Genomic DNA, 26,297 nt, shown 5'->3' with positions numbered 1-26,297 from the left:
CTAGCTTTATATGTACTGAGACGTCGTGGGCGTGAGTGTTTGTTAGAGCTTTTTTACTTAAACAGGCGTTCCTTGCCGGTGATAGGTCTAAGATTCCAATTCCCTAGAATCTACATGATCGGCCGCCTTCCCTCAGTATGCTTGAAAGACACTCCACAAACAATGGACTTAACATTCCACTACAAACAGAGCTAGACAGGGGCGCTTTGGGCACGATAGCAATGCAGAAGCTTTTGCAAATACACGTGCAATTCCCGTGGTTGCAGATAATCCCGGTTATTGAAACAAGGATAACGGACCTCCTTCCGCAGCGTATTATTCTGAGCATTTCGTAAACGTGTAGAGGCGAATGCCGGTCCCGTGTAGCCAGCAGAAACTATAGAAACAAATAAACCCCCCAGGCTCCTTACTCAGCGATAAACCATGATGTTTGCTACTTGCTGTCGGCACGTGATGCTTGATTTCAGCATCTAACCAAGCAAATGCACTAGCTGGTAACTCATCTACCATGGGCCTGCCATTGCACTACAGTTTGACTCCTTTTCGCTAAACACGATTGAACTCAATAAGTCTTACCCCACCAAGAATACAAGAAATGCACATCATACGCATCGGGGGCATTGTCGTCTCGTTACTGATTTTGGGTCGCCTGTGGGTGATGTACCGTGGAACAGGCGGGCTTACACTCCTTTCAGCGAGCGAATCGGACGTAGGAAGGACAGATCTTGCAACCCTCGGATTCGTGCGTCAAGCCGGTAAGGGCGGACATATCAGGCTCTCGCCAACCTTCAAATACACACAAAGCTGTGTCCAGGTTTCCCTCGATGCACCTGTCGACAGAAGTAATGTCACAAAGGTTGCCCGGCGGCTCATCGTAGAGCCCATCGAGGCAAGGCTAGATCAACCCGGGTCTCTGCAGATAGAGCAGTGCGATGCAATTCTCCTACCATTCGAAAATGCATACCCACGATCAGCCAAATATAAACACCTGGCATTCGGTATGGCCACGTCTTTGGTTCGTCTAAGTCAGAGCGTCGACGCGATTGCTCATTGGGCCTCTGACCGGGGCACACTCCTCGTCGTGGTGATTGACGACTACATCGGGCATGAGGACGAAGTCGCCGACGTGCTTGCACAGTTTCACAGCCTCAAGATCAACGTCATCTTCGCACCGCCCATCGCCAGCAACCATTCTATGTCTCAATCACATTTTGCAGTTCTCAGCAAGATGCTCGCCGAAAGCGGGCCAGAGACAAAGTGGTTCGCTCTACTTGACGACGACACCTTCTTTCCGCACCTGGAGCCTTTATCTACGGCACTCAGCTCTCTTGATCACGAAAACAAAGACCTTTATGTTGGCGGGCTGACGGAGGACTGGGGATCCCTCACACGATTCGGCCTCATGGCTTATGGCGGTGCTGGCGTATATCTCTCTGCACATCTGGCCAGGAAGATCGGCAACCTGGACCAGCTCCTCCAGTGCATCGAGGAGTCCCCGCCTCAGTTGGGAGACATCATCATCCGTGACTGTGTCTACCGCCACAGTAGGGCGCGCCTGACCGTGCTGCCAAATCTGTAAGTCCTTCCACCCCAGCATTGATGTCTTGTGACAAGAGACTAACCTGCTCGATAAAGATATCAACACGATTTGCTAGGCGACCTGCGCGGCTTCTTCGAATCTGGCGTTGAGCCTTTGAACTTGCACCACTGGAAAAGCTGGTACAGCGAACCTGTAGTTTCCATGGCGCAGGCGACGAACTTTTGCGGGTAATTCATTCTCGTGAAGCACCGGGGTCCCAGCAACGTGTATGCTGACTAGGCGAGCTTGTGCCACAGGAACTGCTTCCTTCAACGATTCATCTTTGGCAACGATACTGTCCTTAGTAATGGCTACTCGATCACCGTGTACCGAAAGGGTGTGGATTCGCTCGATCTGAACAAGATAGAGCGAACATGGGGCAACGTCTATGCAGGCGAGGACCCGAAGTACGAGTACAGCATGGGGCCGCTGCGCGACAGGGTGCCCGACAGTGATCACAAAACGTACTACCTCAAATACACGGAAGTCAGGGCAGATCTCATGAGACAGCTGTATGTGTGGAAAGGAGTGAAGACCGTGGAGTGCCTGACGAAGTTGTCGAGCTGGTTTGGAGGAGATGACTCAACGCCAGGGTCATATCCTGCTCCGGAAATGGCAGAATATCATGTCGGGTAGGATTTTGTTCGGTTACAAGGCCTCAGAGGAAGAACATGTACCTCGAAAACTATCTGGCAGTCACAGAAATATGGCGATCAGCAGGCAAGAAGGCAAAGCGTGGAAGCATGAATCACTATGCCGACATTGACAGACTACTCGTCCTCCTCGCTGTTCCTCCTTCTGATGACCGCAGAGCTGAGTCCTTTGGGACTCGTTATGCATGCCTTGACACGGTATGGCACGAGGACGATGTACACCGGGAACTGAGTCCTAGAATCAAGACGGGAATCAAGACGGGGAAGGCAACCTCGAGTTTTACCAGCAGAAATCTATCAAGAGATAGGCAGCCGTGCAGCAGTCGGCGCGTATGTGTGCAGCCCCCTTGTGCGTGCGCCGAGTCTGCCTGCTAGGCTCGACACAATCCCCCGAACTTGGTGAAAAGGAGCTGGGCGGCCGCACCGCCCTGAGGCTCGTGCTCTGTAAGAACCCCGACGATGACCTCTCGAGAGGGCCATGCAATGAACGTGTGACCAGTGATGATCGCTTTGGTTTCTAATCGAGTACGGGGCGGGGACATTCATTCGGCTGCTGGCGAGCGCGTTGCATGGCAACCATTAAAGATGGCACAGCTGCTTTGGCCCGGCGCACATTGTCAGCGACGGCACCCTCCAAACTTTTACATTCAGCGACCCGGAGCTCGGGCAGACCGGTGCTGCAACGGGCTTAAAAAGCGAGCCGAGTCCTAGGCGGCCGAGCATCATGGTGCGATATAGCAAACACGCTGCAGTAGCTACGCGAATGGGCTTTGCGTGACTGCGCATCGGAGTCACAGGGCATGGGTCGCACAGCGGTCGTAAGGCGGCACGTTGGAACAAACGAAACCTCCCTCGGATGCCGGACTGGGCTGTCGCCACGAGCCCGCCACAGCGCAGCGACCGCGGCGGCCCATGGCTTCCTTCGGTTCTTGCTTACCGGCCCAACATGTAAGTTGGTCGAGGCAGTGTCGCCCGGCGGGTCGGTCGCCAGGGTGCAATCGCGGTCTGGGTCATGAGCCATGCACAGCACTTGGTTGGCGCTGCCCAGACTGTCGATGCTTTGTTTGAGAATGCAAAGAGTGCGTGCAAAAAGAACTCCCAGGAAAGTCATCATATCATCGGCTCAGAGGAATGCAGCCTCGTATTGAAAATTACGGTTCATTGTCGGCTTCAGGTGGCCATAATGAAACTGCCCGTCTGCTCTGAGGGCTTGGCCTAGGACTGGTCCTGGGGCCCCCTGGTGAAGGTCTGATTGTGCGCCCTCATGCTTGCCCTCTTTTGAGCTTGCGCGGTGGCAATGACCCTGGAAGTGTCCTGACATGCAAAGGCCACCTACCCGCTGCTCTGAAATGTTATTTGCAGGCAGGGAATACTCGACTCCTGCTTGCCATCATACTTGCGTCCAGTGAAGGCAGACAGACCTCCCTCCATCCATGTTCGGTGAGTCCGTGCGGCCAAGCAGACCACCCCGGGCCCCGAAGGAACATATCTCCAGGAGAGTGCGAGCGTCCACAGGTGACCAGGTGGGGTTATGTGGTGCAGAGGGGTTGAAGCGGGCCCACTTTGAGGGGCTGCCAGGCACCCAGCGTCGCTGGCTGTCAGGCATCCGCCGTCAATGCACCTTGTCACTAGGTGCTCAAGACCGCACTTCCCCGGCAGCCATCACCAGGCCATCGCTCTTTTCTCCATCATCAACATCAACCCCGATCTGCTTCACGGGTGCACAAGCCAGCACCGAGGTAAGCGTACCATTCGAGACCGCCTCCAGCACCTGCCAATACACCAGACAGGGCGATTCTGAATCGTTGAGTCTGCATTCGTCTGCTGACTCCGCCAGCACCTCTTCTTTCTTAGTGGACAGAGACCAAGCCAAACATGCTTCGTCTACAAAGTCTCTGGGCAGAGGCAGTCGCCATCTCACCAAGTGGCAAGGAAGACCCGCCAGAAGAACGTACACATGGACGAGTTGTTTTCCCAACTTGGCCCTGAGGCCGGCTCCGACGATTGCAGCCGTCACACCCGTCTCCTGAATGATTGACACCAAGCAAAAGCGCAAGGTCTAATCGGCGCGTCCGCAGGTCTCATGATCAACGCAGCGATGCACGAGAACCAGCTCTGCGTCCCGGCAGCCTAGGAGGACTGGGATACAGATACCAAGGATCTCTTGCAAGAGCTCTGTGAAGGCGTTATCCACTACATCTTGTCGCTCGACGAGCGCTTCCGCTTCGAGCACAAAGTCGTCTTCGCCGCAGTCAACATTGCTCTCCGTGCCATCCTCAAACCTGAAAAATGGGCCATTTTTGAGCCGACCAGGGAGGTGCTCTACGCGAAGGTCGGCAGCGCATGTCTTGACATGGCACTCGGCCTCACTGCAGTCCACAGAGCCATCGTTGAGGCGATGCTGGAGACCGCAGTCATGGATACAGATCGCCAGCTCTCCATGGACAGCATTCTCAGCACACGGGCGAGCATCCTGCACCGCATTGGCCACTGCGTCAACGGCTCAACCCCAATCCACTTCCTCGACTTTGTGTATCCTCCCGATTCGCGCACCCCCTTGGAGCAATACATACGCTTCGAAGTCTTGCGTGTCCTCCGGGCTGCACTGGTGGAGCCGTCTTTCTTCTCTTGCTCTGCGAGCCAGATGGTGGCTGCGGCAGTCTCTGCAACGTGGCGGCCTCGGTTCGGAATCCCCTGGGCGGAGCCGCTCGATTCCCTTCCTGGTCACCATTACGAAGAAATCAAGTGGATAGCGGACCTTCTGTAATGTCGCAAGTGAGTTGCGGGGTGCGGTGATTCCCGGCTCATACTCTCTACATGAATGTCTTATGTGTATGGGAAGGACGTTCGTAAAACAATGTCAAGGGTACCCATAGATTTCTTGCCCTACGGAACCTCCTCGCCGCGGTCTGGGAAGGTGAGACATAGTGTCTGGCAGTGTAGGTGCGGGCCATTCGTAGGCGAATCGACATTTGTATGTACATAAAGCTGGTCAATGTATCTCTCGTTTAGTTACACTTCCTGTCAAGAATTTGCCCGAACCTTGCTTGTCTCAGCCAGCAATATGTGTGACCTGATCTAGCGAGACGAAGCGTAGCTAATTGCCTCCCCTACCATCTGGCGGCAAGGAGTAAGCCGCTACCAGGCGCCCTTCCCACTTGGTATGTAATACAACTTCCTACATATTGTTGCCCCTCTGTTCATGCAAGTTTAAGTCCGCGTCGAACCACGTCCTCTCCTGCAGCAGGGACGCGGAGCGGCGTTCCGCCTGGTGCGCTGTGGCCGATGTCCCACCCCGAACAAGCCGTAGATAATTGTTTTGTTTTTTTTCTTTTGGGCCGAAGACGACGGCCCACAAGCCCAGCCAGTCCGACGTGCTGAGCTTGTGGGATGCCCCGTGACCGAATACCGAGGGAGCTCACCGCTGTTGTGGTGGAGTCCTGTTTCAGCACTGGGGCGGGGGCGGCTCTGTCGCATGTGTACAACATCCACCATGTCCTGCCAGCTCCTCCTCCCTAAAGTGGCAAGTGGGGTGGGGCAACGCGGCTTAACATTCGTCAGGTCTTTGATAGGCCATCGCGCAGCACGCATCGTGCACGATTATGCCAAGCCCAATCGGAAGGATGATGATCATGATGGCACGTCTTTATTTCTAAGGTTTTTCGAACCTGTCTGCCATTTTTCGCGGTGCTATTACGTATCTGGCCCAGGTCCCCGTTGATCCCGTTAGAAAGCGAACGGACGCCAAGCCAATTGTTTGTTTACGTTCTGTCGGCTAGACCCCAGCATCTGACTCCACCCTTCGTCTCGCCCAGCTGGAGCGGTTTGTTTGTAGTACAGTAATCTTAAATGCGGTGTTGGGGTGGTTGGGACCGCTACTCACGCGACTTTAGGCACGGCTGTGGAAAAATTTCCACGCCCGTGGAAAAGCTTCCACGCCTGTGGAAAAGCTTCCACGCCTGTGCAGAAATTTCCACGCCCGTGGAAAAGCTTCCACGCTCGTGGAAAGCTTCCCCAGCGCCCCGCATTTCGCGAACCCCCTTTTGGCCAAAGCGACGTCTCTCAATCATCTTTGCGTCTTCATTCTCCGTGTATCACTGCCTATGGAGGCTATGAAGTATTTTGCCCTGGGCCGGGCTAAGATCGACTATAAAAGTGACGGCGCCCCACCATGCGGTTGGACATTTCCTTCATTCGAAGATTTAGAACGCATCGTGTCAGTGTTTGTCAGCCGACATGGATACAAGGCCAGAACGAAGGAGAAGAGGGAGAGGACCCGATTCTATGTCTGCGGATATAAACAATGTCCCGTTGCGTGGAGCGCACAACGAGTGGTCGACAAGTTTCCTCCGCTCTTAGATTCGCTTGAGGTGGTCCGCATACAATATTCAACCACGATCAGCCACAACCACCAGCTTACCGCTCGTCCGGAGCCAAAACCCCTTCCAGTCGATATGATCTGGCTCGGAGTCCCATTTGGCCCCCTGGTTGAGGAGGGTCGATCTGACTCCGCTATACCATTAGGTGTTCCGATGTCTCAGGAGGGGAAGAGGCTAAAGTCGTCTGCTCTCGATCTAGTAAATGTCGAGCCGCATTTCAAACACCAAGAACATGACGATGACGAGACCGTATGGGTCTATGAGCCGTTGATCATGGCGATCTCGGCAACCATCAAGAACCCATGCCTTACGATGTCGGCGACTTTAACATGGAGTGCAGACTTGTTCCGAGACCTTCGCGAGCAGCTTGCCGATGCCACATCTGAGAGGAAGAAGCTCGTTCTTCTCGGATGCATGTCAACGACCATCCTGGTGCCGGAAGGGCCCTCTTTCGATGAATATTGCGAATATATGAAACTGTTTATGGACAACAATGCTTTTATTAAAGCATATCCTACCACGGAGGAGGCAACATTCCAGGCAAGCAAAGTTGGCGATCTTAGAATCCTCGACGAGTGGGCCGCAAAATTCGACGGCCAAGGAATGAGCTGGCTCGCATACCGACCCATAACGTGCGATGGTGGGCTATCGGCGACGTGTAACCTGCCACCCTCTCATGGTGGCCGCATGGTTATCAAGCCGACACATAGCAGCAGTGGAGAGGGAGTCAAGCTTGTTAAAGTCAGCAATCGCAAGGGACTGAAGTGCCGAATCCCTGGGAACAAATGGGATGCCGATATTCAGCCCAGGAACCATCTCTTCCACCAAGAGTATGTCGACTCATTAGTCAAATTTGGCGAACTTCGGGTCTGTATGGTGCGTGATCTATCTCAAGAGGCTATAGACGGTCTCATTCCCCCAGGTAAGATCATTAGTATCACCATCACCAGACCAACCACTTCTGCCGGCAAGGTTCAATTCTCGGATATGAATCAGAGTCCATTCAGTCACGAAATATTTGGGGAAGGAGTTGGGGATGAGCACGCTCAAAAGCGCAAGTATCATGAACTGAAGCAGTTCGCCTCTCTGTGGTTTGCCATTCTTTTTAGGCTTGCCGATTTTGAACCTGGTCTTGCCTCACTTAAGGATGGCGTACGTCTCGACATTGGCATCTCAGAAGTCGCAACCGATGGGCGATTTTTCATTAATGAAGTCACACGATTGTGGAATGCGTCAAGCTTTTCCGAGGGGAACTCTACTAACGTTCAAGAACAATGGGGCGAAGCTATTGGCCATTCGTGTACACAGCCTCGATGTTGGCAGCAATACCCCGAGCTGTTAGAGACTCTTGGGACAGAAGGAAGTGAGGTGGGCTTACCTGGACGCCCCGCGAAGCGACAGCGGCCCGGATAAAGACGTACTTTCAACATCTCGTCTTGCTGGTTATTATCAATTCTTTATTCGTTTCCATAGCTTTCCTACTATATTCAATCAATCGGGCTTATACTTGCCGCACGGAGCTAAGCCGCAATGCGAAGCTGTGCTGCTTTTTCTACTTATCCTGGCCAAGTCTATTAGCGTACGACCATCCTCGTCGCGGTTATCAATGTCGGCGCCGCTATCTAGCAGTTTCTGCATAACGTCGTCACGCCCCCAAGATGTCGCCCATGACAATGGAGTCTTCCATCAATATCTCGGCTATCCACCTGAACGCCTCTCGCTAGCAGCAGATCTATAATGCTGATGTATCCCTTTTCGGCAGCTAATGATATCGGCGTCCGACCATGAATGTCTTTACTGTCGGGCTCTGCGCCACTGTCTAGCAGCAGCCGCACGTCGGCTTCGGCCCTGTTGTAGACAGCCCATGCGAGCGGTGTCCGACCAAAGGAGTCTCTTTCGTCAATTCTGGCGTCTCTATCGAGCAGCAGCATCACATTCCGCTCGCATCCCATGCCTGCAGCCCATGAGATCGGTGTCCGACCGGTCTCATCTGCACGATCAACCTCAGCGCCGTTGTTGAGCAGTAGCAGCACTACCTCGTCGTGCGGATTGCTAGACGCCCATGAGAGTGGCGTCCGGCCGGCCCGATCCGGGTAATCTACCTCGGCGCCCTTGTGAAGCAGTAGCTGCACAAGATCTGCGAATCCGTTTTCAGAGGCACAAGCTAATGGTGTTCCCACGTTACCACGAAAGTTGATATCAGCACCTCTTTCTATTAGTAGCCGCACCGCCTTTGTATGCCCTTCGTTGACAGCATACATGAGCGGCGTGAACGCAGGCATCAGCATCGTCATAGTACCATTTGTGGCACTAATTAGCGATCTGGTCAGACGTGCAGCTGGTCTCGGGCTAGACTGTCAGCAGTGGCAGCCAGCACAGGCAACCGGGCGAGAGGAGAAGCCGCGGGTGTCACGGCTCGTCTTCGTCAGTGCAGATCAGGTCAATAGCACAGAGTTCTCGACTTATACGGACTGGCTGCGAAGCCGGAGTCTGCTCAAGCGGTTCTTTGTCGACGAGTGCCATACGATTATTATGGACGCTAGCTATCGAAAGCGGCTTACGGAGCTGAAGTGTATCTACCGGTACGGCTGTCCGGTCATCTTACTGACAGCTACACTACCGGTGCGGCTTGAGGCTTGGTTCCGCCAGATAATGCTTGCAGGGGACGCCGAAATCATCCGAGCAAGGACCGACAAGAAGAACATCAGCTATAACGTCATGCAAGTCACGGGACCAGGTCGGAGCGCAGTCGAGGACGAGGTCGTATGCCTTATTGGCGTTTCAGATTCCCAGGCGGGGTTCTGTCAGAAGTGGGGCCTATGCCTAACAAGGAAGGAATGATCACCGACAAAAATGAGTTGCCCTTCGCCGTCCGTCGACCCTACCTCACACATCTCGCAGCTGCCCCCCTCTGGGGTTCACATTCCCAACTCTCTAGTAGAACGAAGCTAAGGCTACGGTTTAAGTTTTCTGAGGTCGTCGAGCCACACTTAGACCTAGGAAGGCAATTTTATTCATCGCACCCAAAGTGGCGTCGCCGGGCAAGCTGTGGCAGTGCGACTAACCCCTCAGCTTTCTCTTCGTTCAAGCACGGGGCATAAGTTGTCCTTCCTTCCTGATTCGGTAAGTAGTGAAGCCACCCGCACAGTCGCTGGAGGTCGTCCACGTAGCGTCCCAATCCGGCGTCCTGAGTCAACCAAATTAACCGGGTGGTTACGGGTTGAAGATGTGATAGGTACAACGCCCTAAGGAATATTACCTCCGTACATGTAGTACTCTCTCGATCGGGTGTCGTGGCTTTCACAGAAGATACCGCTCCGGTGCAATTCAGTGACTGGGTCAAGTGTACGATTAGAACCCTAGATTGAGTCTGATGAAAAGTCACGACTATCTGGCTTAGGAACCTCCATAGCAAATTGCACCTTTCCTCCATGCCAGGTTTTCATAGAAATGTCCTGGTGGTCGCTCGATCCCTGACTGGCTGTCAGTTGCTTCGCACCTAACATTGGGAACCATCAATCGGTGCCTGTTTCCTGATATGGACCCTTATCGATTACTGCTTATCTAATCTGCACGTCGTTGTTTTACCCCACGTGCATGACCTGTCCGAGAGTCACGAAGGGAATACGCGACCAAGACTACACAAGCCGTCTAACAGGAACGCGACAGCGCTGGAAGTCTTAATCAATCCCGTGATCACACCCAACCCATAGAGTGGAACGAGTCGGTCCCTGATCGATCAACCTCACGGCAGGTCTATGATCTCAGCACGCACGTAACAGCAGAAGCTAGTAATGAAGGACGCGGATCTCCTGCATTCATTGATGGTGATGTCCTCGTGGGGGCAGGAGCATCAAGTATGGTCGCGGTACCCCAGGCCGCGGAATCCATCATTGGTACTTTTTTCAAATACAGGGTGCCAGACAGCGAGTGGTTACCCTTTTATATCGCAAAACCTGATCTCCACCCATGCTAAGCTCTAAGTCGAGCAATGCCGCAGGTGTGTCCCATGCGCAGATCAGGATGTAGATGTCCCGATGTTACTTAAGCTGGGCAGGCCCGTTTCTGACGGCTTAATAGCGACTCGACGGCCGCATATTCAAACGTCAAGGCGTGGGACTGGCGTCTACCATCTTTATAGACAGCGGCAGCCCCTAGGATTGCTTGGCTTCGCGGCTGAAGATATGAAGGACGTGGAGGTAGGGCTCACTCGTAGGACTCGCAAGCCTTAATTATCAAACGCTTGCTAAAACGCCTCAAGATATCGATCGATGGGAGCAGCTGATTTGCACACTGAACAGGAGGTTTTGGAGAGAATGGAACATTGCATCGATGGTCTGCTAGCCAAAAGGAGATGTCACTCTTGATTCTCCTCAATAGCACCGGTCGCTTCTCTTGGAAGTGGACGAGGCCGAGGGCCGAGATAGAGGAATCCGATTATGGTGATAGCCACAAGACAGAGAAGCCATCTGATGCTGACAGGCGTACGGCTCTTTTTGATGTTGCGAAGAAGAATCTTGAGACAATTTGGCATGATTGAACATCAACATCAAATTAATCGCCGACAGCCGTGTAATCCAACGAATTGACAGTGTCAACACGTCGATATTACTGTATCTTTGATGTACGACCTCTATTTGACTGCTGTGACTGTGCCACTTTCTGAACCCGTGGAAGGCCAGTGACAGAAACAACCAGCCTTGACCACGTATAACAGAACAATCATCATGCTTGGCATCCCCTGTCGACCTGGAAAACCTCAGACGACTCCCATCTCGACTACAAGTGAGGGGCAACTCAGGCAATACCACACTAGTCATTAGTTATATTCAATGATGAATGTCCCTGTCATCTCGGGACAGTTCACCGTGCCAGGTCGAGGTTGATGAGTTGCTGGAACAAGCATTGACGAAAGTCACGGTTCATAGCAAGCAGGGGCTTCTGACATTGGCAAGCAATAGCTTGGAGTAACTCATCCAGCATGACACGCTCTCCGGATTGTAGTCTTCTGCCGGTCAAGAACTTGTGCAGCGCACGGCCAGTTGGTGGATGAGGGGTTTCGGGAGAGAATAATCTCTGTTCTATAATGGTATTCCCGAGAAATGTAGAGGCCTTCGTCGACTCTGTCACGTTCCAAGTTTTCAGAAGCTCCCGTGGTGTGACCGCGGACAACCAGAGCACGCTGATTAATCGAAGTAGTCGAGACTCTGCCATGCTGATAGAGGAGTAAGTGCCCGACTTCTGTAGCCCTTGGTCTCGAGGGGTCCCGTCGTCATCGCCCGGCAGAAAGATTAGAGACACTGCATGCAATCGTTCCCATAGTCCCCGCTCGTTCTGATGCGCGAGGAAACCGATCCTCCCGAAGAAGTGAAGGAGTGTCATTTGTGACGCATGCCTGACCTGCGCTGCGCTTCAGTGCAATACCATAGTAGACAGGGTATCATCAGGTGATATCGCTACTCTTCCATGTGGCCCGCAACCTCTATCAATGAAATGCAATCGACGACGGAGAAGTCTTCGAGAACAATGTGCTGCGCATCATCATCGCCCAAGCGCCGGTCGCTACTAGCCTTTGGTTCCGCGGAGACAAGCTTTTTGTCTCTGAGCTTGATCCGCTTCAGCTGCACAGCGAATGCTTCCTGCTGCAAGCGCCTTCGCTGTTGAACATATCTTCCCGGCTGCTTCACTCGATATGCTGCTGCCAATATCCCCAGTGCCGCCGGTAGGGAGGGCCCATGAGGCGGCCACCCTCAGCACTTGGCCCGAGTGACATAATATGTCTGAAGCGCCTGTCGCCCGGGGGTGTTGGTGATGGCGGAAGCCTGACCTGACGTAGGACCATTCGCCTATCTACATGGGTAAGCCTTATCGAGGCTCCATATCTCATTGGTCCTCCACCCTTTTCATGTCAATGTCAAACTTGCCGCGGCGGATGATGACCTCTTGCTCCGAAGAGATCCTGTCACAGCTGGATGCCCATGATCAAGTTGATGTTGAAAGGGAAGGACAGGCCTGAAGGCGGGTAAGGCGGGAAACGACGTTCCGGACAGACTCGACTTGGCGCGCGATATGATAGATCGGTGATGGAAGAAAGCTCTTAGGTCTGTTCCGAGGATGGCTTGACGGGGTCCGGAAATCCCGAGGCAGTAGTTGCCTGCTTGATGATAATGAGTTTTAGCGTGTGGTAATAGGCAGGAGAATGTTCCGTCCGCGTGGTATCTATTGATTCTGGGAAGGAGGTGTCGGAAAGTGATGTACCCAGTTACTCCTCGGCGACAGAAACTGTGTATGGAGGAGACGAGTGGGTGAGCATAGGCATCTGTCTTGGTTCATGATACTATCTGTTTCTCGGACGTTGTGTATGAGTGCATCTCTCCGCGCTGTAGCTGGTTCATCGTACAAGGAAGGCCAAGCCAGGTTGCCGTCGCCTGTGCTATTGCAGATACTTGCAAAGCCGAAGTCGGCCGAGAAGTATAGGCTCAGGCGCCAGCGTGGTGGTCTTACATGCCGTCCGAAGCATGATATTAAGTTTACTGATCATAACGCCAAGAGTCTCCTATTCCTAAGCTGGCACTCTTAAATACTCCGTCGAACCGGGTTTTGTTCCCTAAAACAGGTGGCCGACACCTGTAAAAAGTAGTTATGGTGGCATCTTGCCACGCCCTACTAACAAATAAAGGATTGACTGTCAGATAGAAAACCGCCCTCTATTGTCCAGGAATGGCTGTCTATGGTACAGAAGGATCATTCTCTTTTTTCAACCTGATCCGCCTGGACCTGCCTCTTGGATGACCTGCTCTTTTCCTCTGTGCCCGCTGGCGACCTGATTCCAGTAGCTGACGGTGCCACTCAGACAAAACGTTCCGAGCCCAAATTGTGTCTTCTTTCCTCGAGCCCGGTTGCATGGAGCGGACTGTGATAGAGTCCTGTAAGAGGAGGATGGCGCTAGTCTTATGGCCCATATAGTTCTCCGTGATGGCCAGATCCTCCATGCTATCCCCGATGAGATCACTGATTTTAGACTTCTGCTTGGACGTTTCCACCACGTGCACCTGTAATTTTCTTGCATCTTCCCACATGTTCTGCAAATAGTATGCACTAGCGAGGTTTAACTCACTCCTGAGGGTGTCAGCGTGTTCTTTGCCGAGTCTGGATTGGCGAAGGTTAACCACTTCGACGCCCAGCTCTTCCGCCTGTGCGCACTCCTTCAAGTGTAAGTATGTTGTTACCAGGTTTGCCTTACAATTAAGGGTGAGAGGGTGATCTCCGCCGAGTATTTCGGTGCACACTGAAAGCAGTTTTGAAAACTGCCCTTCTGCTGTCTGTAATCTTCCTTGATCTCGATATACAGTGGCCAGCTCGCACTCAATTGCTAGGATGTCTGGATGATTTTGGTCGAGAGAAGTCTCCCTGGCTTGTTGCAGGACGCTCAGATATACCTGCTCAGCAATCTCCAGATCGTTACGTAGTCGGAGGAGTGTGGCCCGATTCGCATCACAGCCGATGATATCAGCGGGGTGGGCATTTGCAGGCCCGCCATATTTGTCTCGATCTTCCTTGACCTCTTCCATCTGCTTTGCTGCCTCGTTCAGACTCTCCAGACTCCCCAGAGACTCCAAGTTCGTCGCCTTATCCTCGCGAATGTTTAGGAACATAGGATCATCGGGGCCGAGATACTGACTGCAGGTTCTCAGTAGATCGGAGAATGTGTCATCAGCCGCCTGGTAATGACCCAGATTGCGCTGGGCTCTGCCGAGATAATGTTTGCTCTCCAAGACCAGACGGTCTTCCGGTTTGTGCACCTTCAGCGCGTCAAGAGACCGGTCGGCGAACTCTATAGCTTGGTCGGGATAGCCCATTTCTAGCTGGTACAGGCTGGCATGGCAAAGCACCTGTGCCTGCTTTCCAAGCAATTCTGGGTCCATAGGGCGCTGCCGGGCCACCTCTTGGACATGTGGGTAGAGGCGTCTGCACGTGTCCCAGTTCTCATAGCGCCCCGTTGGGAAATTCCGACCCATCCAGCATATGAACTGCGATTCTAAGTATTCAAAATGTCTGTTGTCCTTCAGCCAGTGTCTTACTGCCAATTGCACGAGGTGAGGCATCGAGAACACGCCGGGGCCTCTCTTAGCGATAAGGCCCGCGTCAAGCAGATCCTGCACGTCCCTCTCAGAGTCGTCGGTGGAGTATTGATTGCCTCCATCTCCAAGTGGCGGTGGCTCGTCCGTTTGGAGGTCGCTCTGGTAGCCCTGGCCAGACTTGGTCACGGCGCTCTCGTCGGCCTCGCCTCTTCGAGACTCAGCAAGGGATTTCGGAATGTGATCGCGATCGAAGAATGCCATGAAAGAGAGCAGAGCAGCTGCTGACGTTAAGGCCTTACAGCTCGGCTCCAAGAACTCGAGGACGGGCCTCCAACAGGCTTTGATGTAGTCTGAGGCACTGCAGTCTCGTCGGAACTGATGACTTTCTTCTTGGAAAAGAGCTCCTATAGACGTTTTGTTCCGTTTCAGTTCTTGCAGGTAGGCGTTGACTGAGATGGGTAGGGTGCGTCGGCGTATGTACGCTGCCGCTTGCACGATTGCGAGCGGATTGTACTCTAGTGTTTTTACCAACTCCATATAATCCTGCTTGCTATGCTGGTCATGGTCGCCGAGTTTCTTCAGAAGCAGTTTCACAGCCGGGCCTGCGCTCATTGCTCTCACGGGCATAATGTCGCTGGATTTGATGCCGAGGGCCAGTGCAGTGTCCTTATCTGTTGTCGTGACCAAGATTGAACCGTGGGACACGTTTGAGAGGAGGTGCAAGAAATCCCTCCGCCGGGCGCCGCTGTCATTGCCTAGTGTGGTGGGCTCGCCGTCGCTACAACTGAGAACGTCGGCTTTGGCATGTGGGCGGGCCGACATGTCGGGACTGCGACAATAGCAGGCTCGAGCAGCGGGCCGACCGAGCACCAACAAACGGCGGCATGGTCGTGCACTACGGCGCAATTGCGTCCGGGAACCAGGTCATTAAAGACGCGGCGACCCGCGACAGCATCAGTCTGGCTCTGGGCGGCGTCCTCTGCTTCGAGATGGAGGCGGCTGGGCTTGCCACCTCGATGCCATGCCTTGTCATCCGCGGCATCAGCGACTATGCCGACTCACACAAGAACGACACCTGGCAGCCACACGCAGCTGCCGCGGCCGCAGCCTTTGCCAAGGAGGTCCTTGGCGTTATCCCTCCTGCCGACGTCATGCCGAGCGCTGGAGGCAAGCCAGCCCCCGTCAGGGTGCAGGTAGATATTGTCAAGTGGCTATCGCCGCTCAATTTCTTTGTCACACAGAATGATATCTTCAGTAGGCGTTTCGATAACACAGGCAACGAGCTCTTCGGTTCGTCCGAGTTCCTGTCGTGGCTGGCAACGTCAGGAGCGAGCCTATGGTGCCGGGGAAGCCGTATGTATTGCTCTCCAAATGTTATTGAATTGGATGAGGTAACACAAGCTAACCAAGATCATGTATTGATGGGGAATAGCTGGTGTCGGAAAGACAATACAAGCGTGAGCTGTTTGTGGCCTCGAATTCTGCAATAAACTCTCTAACAGTCATAGATCTGTCGTTGTCCAATACCTGCATGAGAGGTCCAAAGGAAACCCATCCATAGGAGTTGCTTCGGTTTACTTCAATTACAAGGAGCAGAGCGATCAGACAACCGAGAACATCCTGGCGGCAATCTGGATGCAACTAGCTTACAACTCTCCCATCAGCCAATTCGTCCAAGGGTTGTATGCGGAGCACGAGCCCAAGGGCACACGACCCAGCGTGCGGGAAGCAACGGATGCTCTTGCAGATGCACTCAGTCTCTACGAGCAGGTATTTGTCGTCATCGATGCCATCGATGAGAGCTTGGCCGCTGTCGGGGCTCAGCTGTTGCAAGTCCTGCACGGACTTCAATCCAATTTAAACATACTGGTTACGTCTCGGAACGCAAAGGGGACTTTCACCTACGTTGATAATTTCCAGGATCTTCAGCTGAGAGCAAGTAACACAGACATAGAGGAATTTGTGAATAGCAGGATCGCTAGGGAACCACTGCTCCACAATTTGCTTGCTGGAGAACCAACACTACGGCATGCCATTCATAAGGCGGTATCTGCTGGGGCAGGCGGGATGTAAGTATTGCCAGACCTGGCGGAGAGAGTGGTTAAGGCTAACGGTGTTCTTCAAAAGCTTTCTGCTCGCCAGACTACACGTCGACAGCCTCGCAAGGCAAGACAGCATTCGAGGGATCCGCAACGCCATAGATAGTCTTTCAGGGGACCTTTGGAGAGTGTTTGATCAGCTTATGGAGAGGATCGGATCTCAGGACTCCACCAGGAGGTCTCGAGTGCAGCAACTCCTGACGTGGATTTTATGTGCGACGCGGCCGCTGCGATTGGAAGAGGTTCGCGCTGCTCTTGCCGTGGATCTGAGCCAAACGGACGCCGACCCCGAAGCCTTACCGAATATGGCTTATGCGCTTTCAACCTGTGCAGGCATCGTAGCCGTTGACCAGGAAAGCCAACTCGTGCGCTTCCTCCACCACACCTTCCATGAGTATCTCACGGGTCGTGGTTTCCGTTTCCAGGATCGAAACCCTCAGATCTACCTCACTCGAGTCTGCCTCACATATCTTGGTTTCTCCATGCTCGAAACGGGCTATTGTACTTCCGACGCGAATATGGACGCTCGACTCGAGGCACACCCGCTGCTCCAATACAGTTCGCAGAACTGGGGCCATCACGCTCGAGGCAATGCGGAAGCCGAGCAGGACGTCCAGGGCCAAATACTGCATTTTCTAGGTCGTACCGGCAACGTCAATACGTCCATTCAAGCAATGTTTCTGCCCGAACACAAGTTTGAGGCATACAGCCAGGTCCGGCCTAGATATGCGCCTGGTATTTGGTTGGCGGCGAGATTTGGGCTCGTGACAATCTGCACACGTCTGCTAAGCAATGGGTGCAATGTGAACCAGCTGGCGTCGGACGACTCAACTGCCTTGATCGTGAGCTCACAACAAGGCAACGCAGATGTGGTCCGTCTGCTCCTGCACCATGGCGCTCAGGCCACGCGATTCTCTCTTGACGATCGTTCGGCTCTGCACGAAGCTGCCACGCGAGGCCACATCTCTGTTGCCCAAGTGCTGATCCAGCAAGGGGTGGCGGTGGACATTGCAGCTCAAAGCGGCCGGACCCCACTGCACGATGCAGTCAGTGCCGCAAAGGAGGCCATGGTCGAATTCCTACTGCAGAACCGAGCCGACCCTTCTTTTCGAACAGCGGAGAGTCAGTGGACTGCGCTCCACACGGCTGCGAACGCCGGCAATGTCCCTGTCGCGCATTTGCTACTCAGTGCTCGTGCAGACTGCAACGCGGAGGCGTCCCTCGGTAGGACGCCACTCCTGATCGTTGCTGAGCATGGCCATGATGCCATGATCGAGTGCTTGCTGGACCACGGAGCGAACATGGAAGCCTGCGACTTTGGGGGCAATCGCACAATCCACGTGGCAGCTAGAGAAGGTAAAGGCACCTCGATGTTGTTGTTGCATCGCCGCAGCGCCGCGATAGCCTCACAGAATAGGCACGGGGACACTTTGCTCCATCTTGCCGCTTCGGCAGGACACATCCACATCCTTTGCTTGCTCCTAGGTCGGAATTCAGCTCGCGGTTTCAAGTGGAAAACGACTTTCCTGACAATGAGAACCTTGGGCGCGACCCTGTATTGCCTACAGCGTGCATCGATCTGCGACTACACATCAACAGCGTCAATGCGGACGGGCAGACACCGCTGCATGTCGCGGCAGTTAAAGGCCACAGCAGGGTGGCGTCATTACTCCTTCAAGCTGGCGCCAGCGCGAATGCTACGTGCTTCACACCGCTGCAGGCTGGGATCAGGAAATGTCAACAACAACTGCTTGGGTTAGAGCCGCTTTTGGATACCGACTCGATGTACACCGCTCTCGATATTGCTTTCTCCTGTGGCCATGATGAAATGATTGAGATCCTGGAGGGAGGTGGTAGTCAGCGGTTGCACGTTCCGTCAACGACAGTCAAGGATAGGCTGAATCGCGAAATCGAGGCTACCAGCCAAACCATTTCTGGGGGTCCCCAGAAACGAATGAAGAAAGAAATCGCTGAAATGTTGAGCCACCTCTCAGAGCGCCCGTTTAGTAGCGAAGGCCTGTGCCGCTATTCTGTATTTGTGCCGATTGGTGGCAGCCTGGTAATATCACTGCTCACATACTAACCGATTCTTTGGGCTAACGACGGCTTCAGTCCTCTCTTGAAGGTGTCGTGTTCGGACTTGTGAGTGAACAAACGAAGGATGCACAACCAGACACAATACTGACAAGGGCCCTAGGAGAACACAGTTTATGAAGGCGGAGTATTTCTGGTGGACATCCGAATACCGGAGGACTACCCCTTCAAACCACCAAGAGTGACCTTCAGAACTAGGATCTTCCACCCGTTCGTCAACGACGGTAACACACTGTCCATGTACAATCTGCAGGACAGGAGTGGATTCACTTCCGGAGGCTGGAGCCCGGCAATCACCCTTTCGAAAGGTAAGAACCGGCCCGCGGGAAGCGTATCATTGTGTATATTCTTGCTCACATCGCGTAGTGATGTGGATGGTTCGGGATATTCTTGACCAGCCTGCCTCTGCACCCGAGTTCACAAACACCCATTTCACGGCAGCTATGATGGCGCAGCGGGACAGGGCTCGCTTCTACCAAATAGCCAGAGACTATACGCTTAGATATGCATTGTGACGTGTATATCGCACTCCAGTCCTCCAGGATTGAGACTTATTGTGATAGCCACTGGGGCTGTCTGAGCTATCCATGGCTAACTAATCACAGTCATTGCTCGACCAGACGCTGTTATCTACATAGAGCTGGGTGATGGGCTCAACTGTTATGTGCTTGACGCGAACAGATGTACTATGGACATGATTTGGATCGACGCTCAAGATGCTCACTTTCGGCTGGTCAAGAGAAGCCTTCAACTGCTAAAGAGCTGTCTACGTGAGAACATCAGCGGTGCTAAATATCCCGGGAGGAAAGTTGATGAAATGTCGGCAGTGGACATAAATCAGGCTATTCCGTTCTCTGTCCAGTATGCTAGCCGATACTGGATCGATCATACGCTGAAGAGTGAAGCGGATCTGAGCCATGGCATGCAGGCAATTCTCGATCTTTTCGAGACGTACTCCCTCTTCTGGCTCGAGGTATTGGCTTGGATCGGTCGACTTTCTGAAAGCGTGGCTTTGGTCCGGCTATTAGACTCCCGGATCAACCGAGCAAGCCCTGCGCAAATACAAAGTAACGAAATCCATAAGTCATGGCAATATCCGAAGAATACGGACGGGTTCTTCCGTAAGCTCCGATCGAAATGAAGCGAAAGGCGATCCGGAACGAGGGTAACGCTCAATCAGCCAGCCCGCCCTCACAGGTTTAACACGGCAGTCGACTCTCTCAGATAGTGTATCATGCAAGGCGGTTTATGCTTTCCCACGGCTCGACGATTGAAGCGGCTCCGCTTCAGATCTACAGCGCGGCACTAGTTTTCAGTCCAGGAAAGAGCATTGTTAGGCATCTCTATATAGGTCATGTTCCGGCGTGGATCGATCGACCTTTACCGACCGTAATGCAGGATTGGAGCGTGCATTTACAGACATTGAAGGATGGCAACCGGGTCAAAGCCGTGGCGTTCTCGCATGACGGCGGGCTCGTGGCGTCGGCGTCGCACGACGAGACCGTCCGGCTCTGGGATGCAGCCACTGACACGCTGCGGTCGACGCTGATGGACCATACTGATTGGGTCATGGACGTGGCGTTCTCGCATGACGGCGGGCTCGTGGCGTCGGCGTCGCGCGACGGGACCGTCCGGGTCTGGGATACGGCCGTAGAAGCGGCCACAGACACTCCAAGGCCAGAGCTCTACATGCCTCCAATCGACCCGAATCTACGCTCAATCGCCTTCTCTTCCTGTGACATCCATCTCAAGACTGATCGTGGAGTGATTCTGCTGCCCCATTCGCTCTCCGCGACTATCTCATCTACAGCGAACGTCTCCAATCCTTGTCTCTTTGCTCGAGGCCCCTGGATCCAGCTCGACGGCCACGATCTTATCGCCATCCCTCCCGACTACCAAGACCAGATCTTGTTTGTGTCTGGTGCGCTGATCGTATTTCACAACGGTGGTGCCACGAATGCCTCTCTGACGTTGTCTCGTCGCGTGATTACGAGTCTGCTTGGTAGTATTGTCGCGTCGCCGAGTAGCTAACGACTTCATCTTCGAGCATGGCCTATATGATCTATAATTTTCATGTCTTCGCATAGGAGGGTCTCGGGTGGGGAGGTCATTCATAGTAGAAGGATTTGGCACATGTAGATTTGGGAAGATCCGGAGAAGAATTTAGAGCCGGATCAACGGTAGTTAGTCTTAGAAAAGTCCGATTTTAAATTGCTTACATTTTGGCAACCAGGCTTGATAAAATGGCGGTCATTTGGCCCCCGCGATGTTTGACTTTCATGGTCTTGTCTGCATTTGTCACCTGTACAGTGCCGTCAGGACTGAACTAAGAATAAGTATGCCCGGTGGCCGGGTCAGGCAAGCCTCGCATCCAAATGGGACAACAGTATAGCCCCTATGCGGTTAGCGCAAGCAAATGACCAAGTGGTGAGAATTGGCACTGTGCAATGGCTGAATACGGTTTGGCGTGAGACCCTAGCGCATATACATCGTGCATGTATTCTTTTTGAGATGTGAATCGCAGCGGCGGTTTTGCAAGTCTCTGTACGTCGTTAAAAAGTCCCAGTCCACCCTAGTGGAACCGTCCATGTAGTCGCTGTGTGGCATGTGCAAGTAGCTTTCAGTCACGCTGGTATCGAGGAGAACCCGCATAGGAACACAGGGGCTGGAGTTGACACTTACACAAGAGCGGAGGCCTTTCCAGTCTGGAAGGCTCGAGCCGGAGCCGCCTGGAGAGAGATTCTCCAGCTGGGCGTAAGGCTGCTGGCCTATGGTGAAGGGGACAAGGTTTGTGCGCACAGGCTTCCAGCGTCTGAGGTGAGACGTGGTCCAGCACGTGGGGGCGAAGACATCTTTTATCCACCATGCCGCCGGATAGTTTCACTACCAAGTCAATGGAAGGATGCAGAGAGGCTCCAGCTAGAAACTGTCGAGCTAAGAACAAAAGTGCTGAGAGAGGAACATCCCGACACGCTGACTAGCGTGGTCAACCTGACGTCGACGTACCGGAATTAAGGCCTATGGAAGGAGGCCAAGTTGGCGTTGTGCAACTGATGGAGACGAGAAGGGGTGGGAGAGCAGCATGCCGACATCCAGAACAGGGACAGTGCCCCAGCTGGAGTCTACTTCTGTCTACATGGACGATAAGGTCTATCGCGTTATCGCGTTAGCGAGGACGAATGCCTTGATTCAGCCATCCCTTCTAGACTTAGGGTCATAATAATACAGCCTTCTTGTCCCGTTTTAACTCGGTACATGGGTCCGCTTTACTCCCAATCATGCCTCTCTGCTGAGCAATGGTTAGAGTTACTCCCACCTAGGCGCGTAAGCAAATTGGACACGCCATCTCCATCGACGAACCGCCCGAGCGTCCAACAATCACCAGATACCCCTTCTTTCAGAGGCCATCGCGCATGCTCGTCCCATGCCTGCTGATCTCCTCGGCAGCCCACTTCGTTCGTTCCTGCAGATCAGCTGGGCTCTCCGGCTTGGCAGCCCGGTCGGCCTTGACAGCCGCCTCGCTGTCGGACGCCAGCTCGGCCTTCCAGTGGCCCTTGCCCTGCCTCTGCTTCTCGAGCGAGTCTTGTTTGTGCTTCTCGTAGTTGCGTTCGGGGTCTTCTGCCAGGCCTTTGTGGTTAGAACTGTGCATCTTAGTTGTTGTAACATCTTGGACGTGCATGTAAGTGTGTAACTAGGCGTCATGGGTGCCAAGGGACAAACCGCGTCGAGCCATCCATTGTGATTGCTGGCTTTGAGCGAGGATACAGTAGAGAAAATACTCACGGCTAAACGACTCTGTCAGTCCCATCCTGGGACTCGTTCCAAGTCGCCGGCCGCCGACCAAGCGGGTAGATTGTCGGGCGAGAAGGCCGCCGACGGCGGGGCTGGTCAGCATGGCTCGCGAGATAGCTACTACGCGGGAAGAGCTCTCTTAAAGAAAGGTTGAGTTGCCAATGAAGAAATAATGCCAAGACACCAAGTATTGTTCAACAGCCGTGTCTGATAACTTGGGCGAGTTTTCCGACTGTGGGTCGTTCTATCCCCCGTCATCTGGTCATCTGGTGGAAGGGTGGTCGAGCTGTACGTAGCCATGACGTCACCGGCCGTCACTCGCACCAAGTGGCAGTTTTAGTATGGGCGGTGGGTCGCCGACCCCGCTTTTCCCGTTGTCGGCGTTGGAACCCACACCAAAACGCATTCAAGATGACACCGCTATAAACTCCGCAGATACTATGCTTGATAGCATGCAAATAATGTCATTGTAATCTCCTTGATTCGTGCTTCATTTTGATATAATATTTTTCTAAATATCTGTTGTTCTGCGCTGATGAACTTGAAAAATGGCGAAAGGCAGCCCCCATTAGAGTGGCTCAGTGGCGGGCCCCCCTAAAAAGCACATAATATAGCCACGAGAATCGCCAAAACGGCACGCTATGCAACACGCTAAACTGCGTCATAACAGCATTGCTAGTATTCAATATCCCTCATAAAAAAAATACCTGTAGCCAGCAGCTTGTTTCTCACAAGTAAAAGTTAAAACCACTCACCTTGCCCGGGGAAGAAGAAGGGTGCGGGGGTGGTAAGAAACCGAGGAGCAATTGGTACGGAGTAGTCGGCTGTTAAAGTAGCTCGGTGCATTAAGGGCGAGCCTTTTGCCCGGGTTCGATGCGTCCCAGCCGTATGTCCGACCGCTCGTGACTAAAAGTTAGGACCTAATCAAGTCTGGAGAACAAGGGACGAGAGCGAATTATTACGCGCGCCGTCACCTTTTCGCGTAATGATTGAGGAGGGAGGGGCAAAGACAGAGCCATGCTGTGACAGGTAGGTGCATGGTCCAAGCGTCAAGTGGGCCTGGGCATGCATCATCTTCATTGCATCCGAGCCAATCATCCCTTCATCATCAACCGAGGGTGCTTCACCTCCATGTACAAGTGGTCTTGTAAGTACCGACGTGTTCCCTGGTGCTGTGCATTTCTACGAATGTTGCTTATAACAAGGGAGCGATTGTTACAAGCGTTAGCCGCGAAGATGCCTGGCAGGTGGTGACTCAGCATTGTGTGAGTAGTGTTATTGTGGATCCATCACCATAAGTGATGCTGAAGAGGATCGCGAGCAGCCTGATGAACGATGGCTTGATTGTGGCCCCCTTGCTGAGCCGCGGAAGCGTGTTGCCTGTCTTCAATGAATGATACCCTAGGTAATGGGATTGACTCCCAGTTGGGACGACCTTGTCAGGCGCTACGAGGCGGCCATTCCGTGTGGAATCGCGGCTATGCCCGAGAACGTATCGGTCAAGGACCTGCCTTCTGACCGGCGGCCTCCACCCCAGCCATCCTCTTGCAGGATCACGCGCCATCCGGGGCCTCCGCGCGGCCATGCCTTTCTGGAGTCATGTCACCACTTTCATGCCCGTATCCCACTTGCAGGCCACTAATGCTTGGCATCACGCGGGGCCGCCTAGAGCTTCTCTTTTCGGTACATCAGCCATCACTAAGATGCTTGGAATTGCCGCTCGAGGCGATCAAGATACGCTGGGCTTTGGCGGAAGGAGGCAGTCAGTGAGTTATCTGTACAGCGGTTGACCAGCATACGGTGAGACTCCGATAACACCCACGGTGCTCTGGCTGGATGGTTGCGAACGACTACCCAGACAGGACGATCAGCGCCAGCGACCCCCATGTGCGTTGAACCGGAACAGTTTACCCACTTGCAGGGAATGGGCGGCTACATCAGTGACTCTAGCCCCTTGGTTGTGATTAAGAGAGACCGGAGCTATCGCCCATCCCAACGGTTCTATCTCTACTTCTAGGACCAAGGACCGACACTCCTCACCCTTCTTGTAGGCCCCAGGCAGCCGAACGGGTTACGTACCAAATTCTGCCGCAATGTTGCCGGCTGGCCACCAAAATCTCCACCCGTCGTCAGTCCCCATCAAGACCCGCAGGCGAATACTGGGTCTGATGGCGGCCAGTACGGCAATGAATGGCGACCACTACATGCCTGACTGTATCCCCACTGAGTGGTCGGGTACGTTGACACACAATTGGCTCTAATGGCGGCCAGTATGGCTTACATTTGGTCAAGAAGCTTCCGACCTTCTCTGGTAAGCTTGTGGGAACGATCTGTTTCGGAGCAGTCTGAGGCAGAGGACTGTGTGCTCACATTCTTAAAGGAGCTCTACCAGTACCTTAAGGAAGCACTCAAGGACCAGTTGTCCGGTTTTGATTTAGCTACTCGAGAACGTGGGATGACGACACGAAGGCCGACGACGAGTTTGTGGAGCTGGCCACTGCATTGTGCGACCCCAATTCGAAGTGATTCTAGACCTCGATCCAGATCCACTGGATCTGTTCTGACTTCACGTGGGCACCATGGCCTCGACGCCTCAACTCCTGGCAGTGGCCGGTCACTTCGGCCGTGAGACCGTGATGTCGGCGATCCTCAGGCCGGTTGATAGAGTGCCTGAGGAAGTGGACACGCATAGGCGGACTACGCTATCGTGAGCGGCCGAGATGGGTCACAAAGGCGTGGTGCAGGTCCGCGCGCCCGTGGTGACCTGTTGGGGTTCCAACAACCTGTTGTAGAGGTTTTGCACTTGTCTGAGGGTACAGCGACCTTGTTGGTGTAGGCAAGCCCACGGCCGGCGGTCGGGGGATATTTGGTCTTCGGGCGGCCGCTGCAGCTAGACGGTCAACCTTTTCTTTTATTCGTTTGTCGACGAGCTCGGAGAGATCCTGATTTCGGGTGACTACCAGGTCTCCGACTTCCACGATGATGCCGCCACGGTCGAGAGTAAGCACCTCCCCGATTTCGAGGCCATGGTCCTTGCGCCAATGTGTATCTCCCACGGTATTGCCCTGCTCGTCATGAACCATGACGCGACTGTTGTGCGTGTGGTATTTGAGGCGGCCATCCTGCCATCTTTCTGCTTGCGGCGGAGATCGTGTGTGAACAGGCAGATGAACTCATGGACGGGTGCTGAACTGGCCCCGGATGCCGTGGGCGGCGACGTTGCTGAGCTTTGCATGGCGGTGGTCCAGCCGGCACCACGACCTCTCTGACTTTGCTGCAGCTTTTCACATCAGCCTTACTCGAGCCCGGCTTCGATTCCACTCGCGGCTGGCGACGAGGGGCATGAGGTCCCAAGCATCCACGGACGGCGTCTGAGGCGCGTGAAGTGGCGCTGGACAGCACGCGTTTAGAGAGGGTTTCCAGAAGGTGGGGAATGACGCGAAGACACGTGCAGCCACCCTGGACGAAGCACCTGTGCTGAGCAAAGAGCTATCGAAGTGTACAGAAGCTGGCCTGCAATAGACTCGGAGCGATGGAGGCTGTGTACCAGCAAGCTGTCGAAAGGTTCAAGCAGACATCGTGCAAGGGTCGACTTCTGAAGCCATCCAAGCAGGAAGTTG

General features: G+C 53.7%; 8 protein-coding genes across 8 annotated transcripts; 5 read left to right on the top strand and 3 right to left on the bottom strand.

The window, feature by feature from the left end:
- Positions 1 to 658: 658 nt before the first annotated feature.
- B0I36DRAFT_297300 (uncharacterized protein) lies at positions 659 to 2,504 on the top strand (the record flags this gene model as incomplete). Its single annotated transcript, XM_046151920.1, has 3 exons — positions 659 to 1,575; positions 1,636 to 1,767; positions 1,837 to 2,504. The coding sequence occupies 3 exons, from the start codon at positions 659 to 661 to the stop codon at positions 2,213 to 2,215; spliced, it is 1,428 nt and encodes a 475-aa protein (XP_046007757.1). The 3' UTR covers positions 2,216 to 2,504.
- A 382-nt stretch (positions 2,505 to 2,886) lies between these two features.
- Positions 2,887 to 5,271, top strand: B0I36DRAFT_435330 (uncharacterized protein). Its single transcript, XM_046162759.1, has 3 exons — positions 2,887 to 3,180; positions 3,865 to 3,971; positions 4,383 to 5,271. The coding sequence occupies exons 1-3, from the start codon at positions 3,033 to 3,035 to the stop codon at positions 4,983 to 4,985; spliced, it is 858 nt and encodes a 285-aa protein (XP_046007756.1). The 5' UTR covers positions 2,887 to 3,032; the 3' UTR covers positions 4,986 to 5,271.
- Positions 5,272 to 13,339: 8,068 nt separating this feature from the next.
- B0I36DRAFT_252482 (uncharacterized protein) lies at positions 13,340 to 15,514 on the bottom strand (the record flags this gene model as incomplete). The annotated part of the gene is made up of 2 exons (XM_046150689.1): positions 13,340 to 14,245; positions 14,504 to 15,514. 2 exons carry the CDS (start codon positions 15,512 to 15,514, stop codon positions 13,340 to 13,342), a joined length of 1,917 nt encoding a protein of 638 aa, XP_046007755.1.
- B0I36DRAFT_232232 (uncharacterized protein) lies at positions 15,508 to 18,275 on the top strand (the record flags this gene model as incomplete). The annotated part of the gene is made up of 4 exons (XM_046149148.1): positions 15,508 to 16,045; positions 16,125 to 16,149; positions 16,195 to 16,761; positions 16,820 to 18,275. Coding segments are annotated over 4 exons (2,586 nt in total), but the record flags the coding sequence as incomplete, so codon positions are not given.
- A 725-nt stretch (positions 18,276 to 19,000) lies between these two features.
- On the top strand, positions 19,001 to 19,400 carry B0I36DRAFT_252665 (ubiquitin-conjugating enzyme/RWD-like protein; the record flags this gene model as incomplete). Its single annotated transcript, XM_046150702.1, has 2 exons — positions 19,001 to 19,255; positions 19,284 to 19,400. Coding segments are annotated over 2 exons (372 nt in total), but the record flags the coding sequence as incomplete, so codon positions are not given.
- An 877-nt stretch (positions 19,401 to 20,277) lies between these two features.
- B0I36DRAFT_252255 (WD40-repeat-containing domain protein) lies at positions 20,278 to 20,916 on the top strand (the record flags this gene model as incomplete). Its single annotated transcript, XM_046150675.1, has 1 exon — positions 20,278 to 20,916. The coding sequence occupies one exon, from the start codon at positions 20,278 to 20,280 to the stop codon at positions 20,914 to 20,916; it is 639 nt and encodes a 212-aa protein (XP_046007752.1).
- Positions 20,917 to 21,836: 920 nt separating this feature from the next.
- Positions 21,837 to 22,965, bottom strand: B0I36DRAFT_276234 (uncharacterized protein). Its single transcript, XM_046151391.1, has 2 exons — positions 22,669 to 22,965; positions 21,837 to 22,503 (listed from the first exon to the last, which is right to left on the bottom strand). Exons 1-2 carry the CDS (start codon positions 22,778 to 22,780, stop codon positions 22,283 to 22,285), a joined length of 333 nt encoding a protein of 110 aa, XP_046007751.1. The 5' UTR covers positions 22,781 to 22,965; the 3' UTR covers positions 21,837 to 22,282.
- Positions 22,966 to 25,056: 2,091 nt separating this feature from the next.
- B0I36DRAFT_32902 (uncharacterized protein) lies at positions 25,057 to 26,232 on the bottom strand. Its single transcript, XM_046154664.1, has one exon. The coding sequence runs from the start codon at positions 25,758 to 25,760 to the stop codon at positions 25,380 to 25,382; it is 381 nt and encodes a 126-aa protein (XP_046007750.1). The 5' UTR covers positions 25,761 to 26,232; the 3' UTR covers positions 25,057 to 25,379.
- Positions 26,233 to 26,297: the final 65 nt, after the last annotated feature.

Source organism: Microdochium trichocladiopsis, assembly GCF_020744255.1.
Source record: "Microdochium trichocladiopsis strain MPI-CAGE-CH-0230 chromosome Unknown B0I36scaffold_10, whole genome shotgun sequence".
Taxonomy (NCBI): Eukaryota; Fungi; Ascomycota; class Sordariomycetes; order Xylariales; family Microdochiaceae; genus Microdochium; species Microdochium trichocladiopsis.
This window is presented reverse-complemented; position numbering and strand designations above follow the sequence as displayed.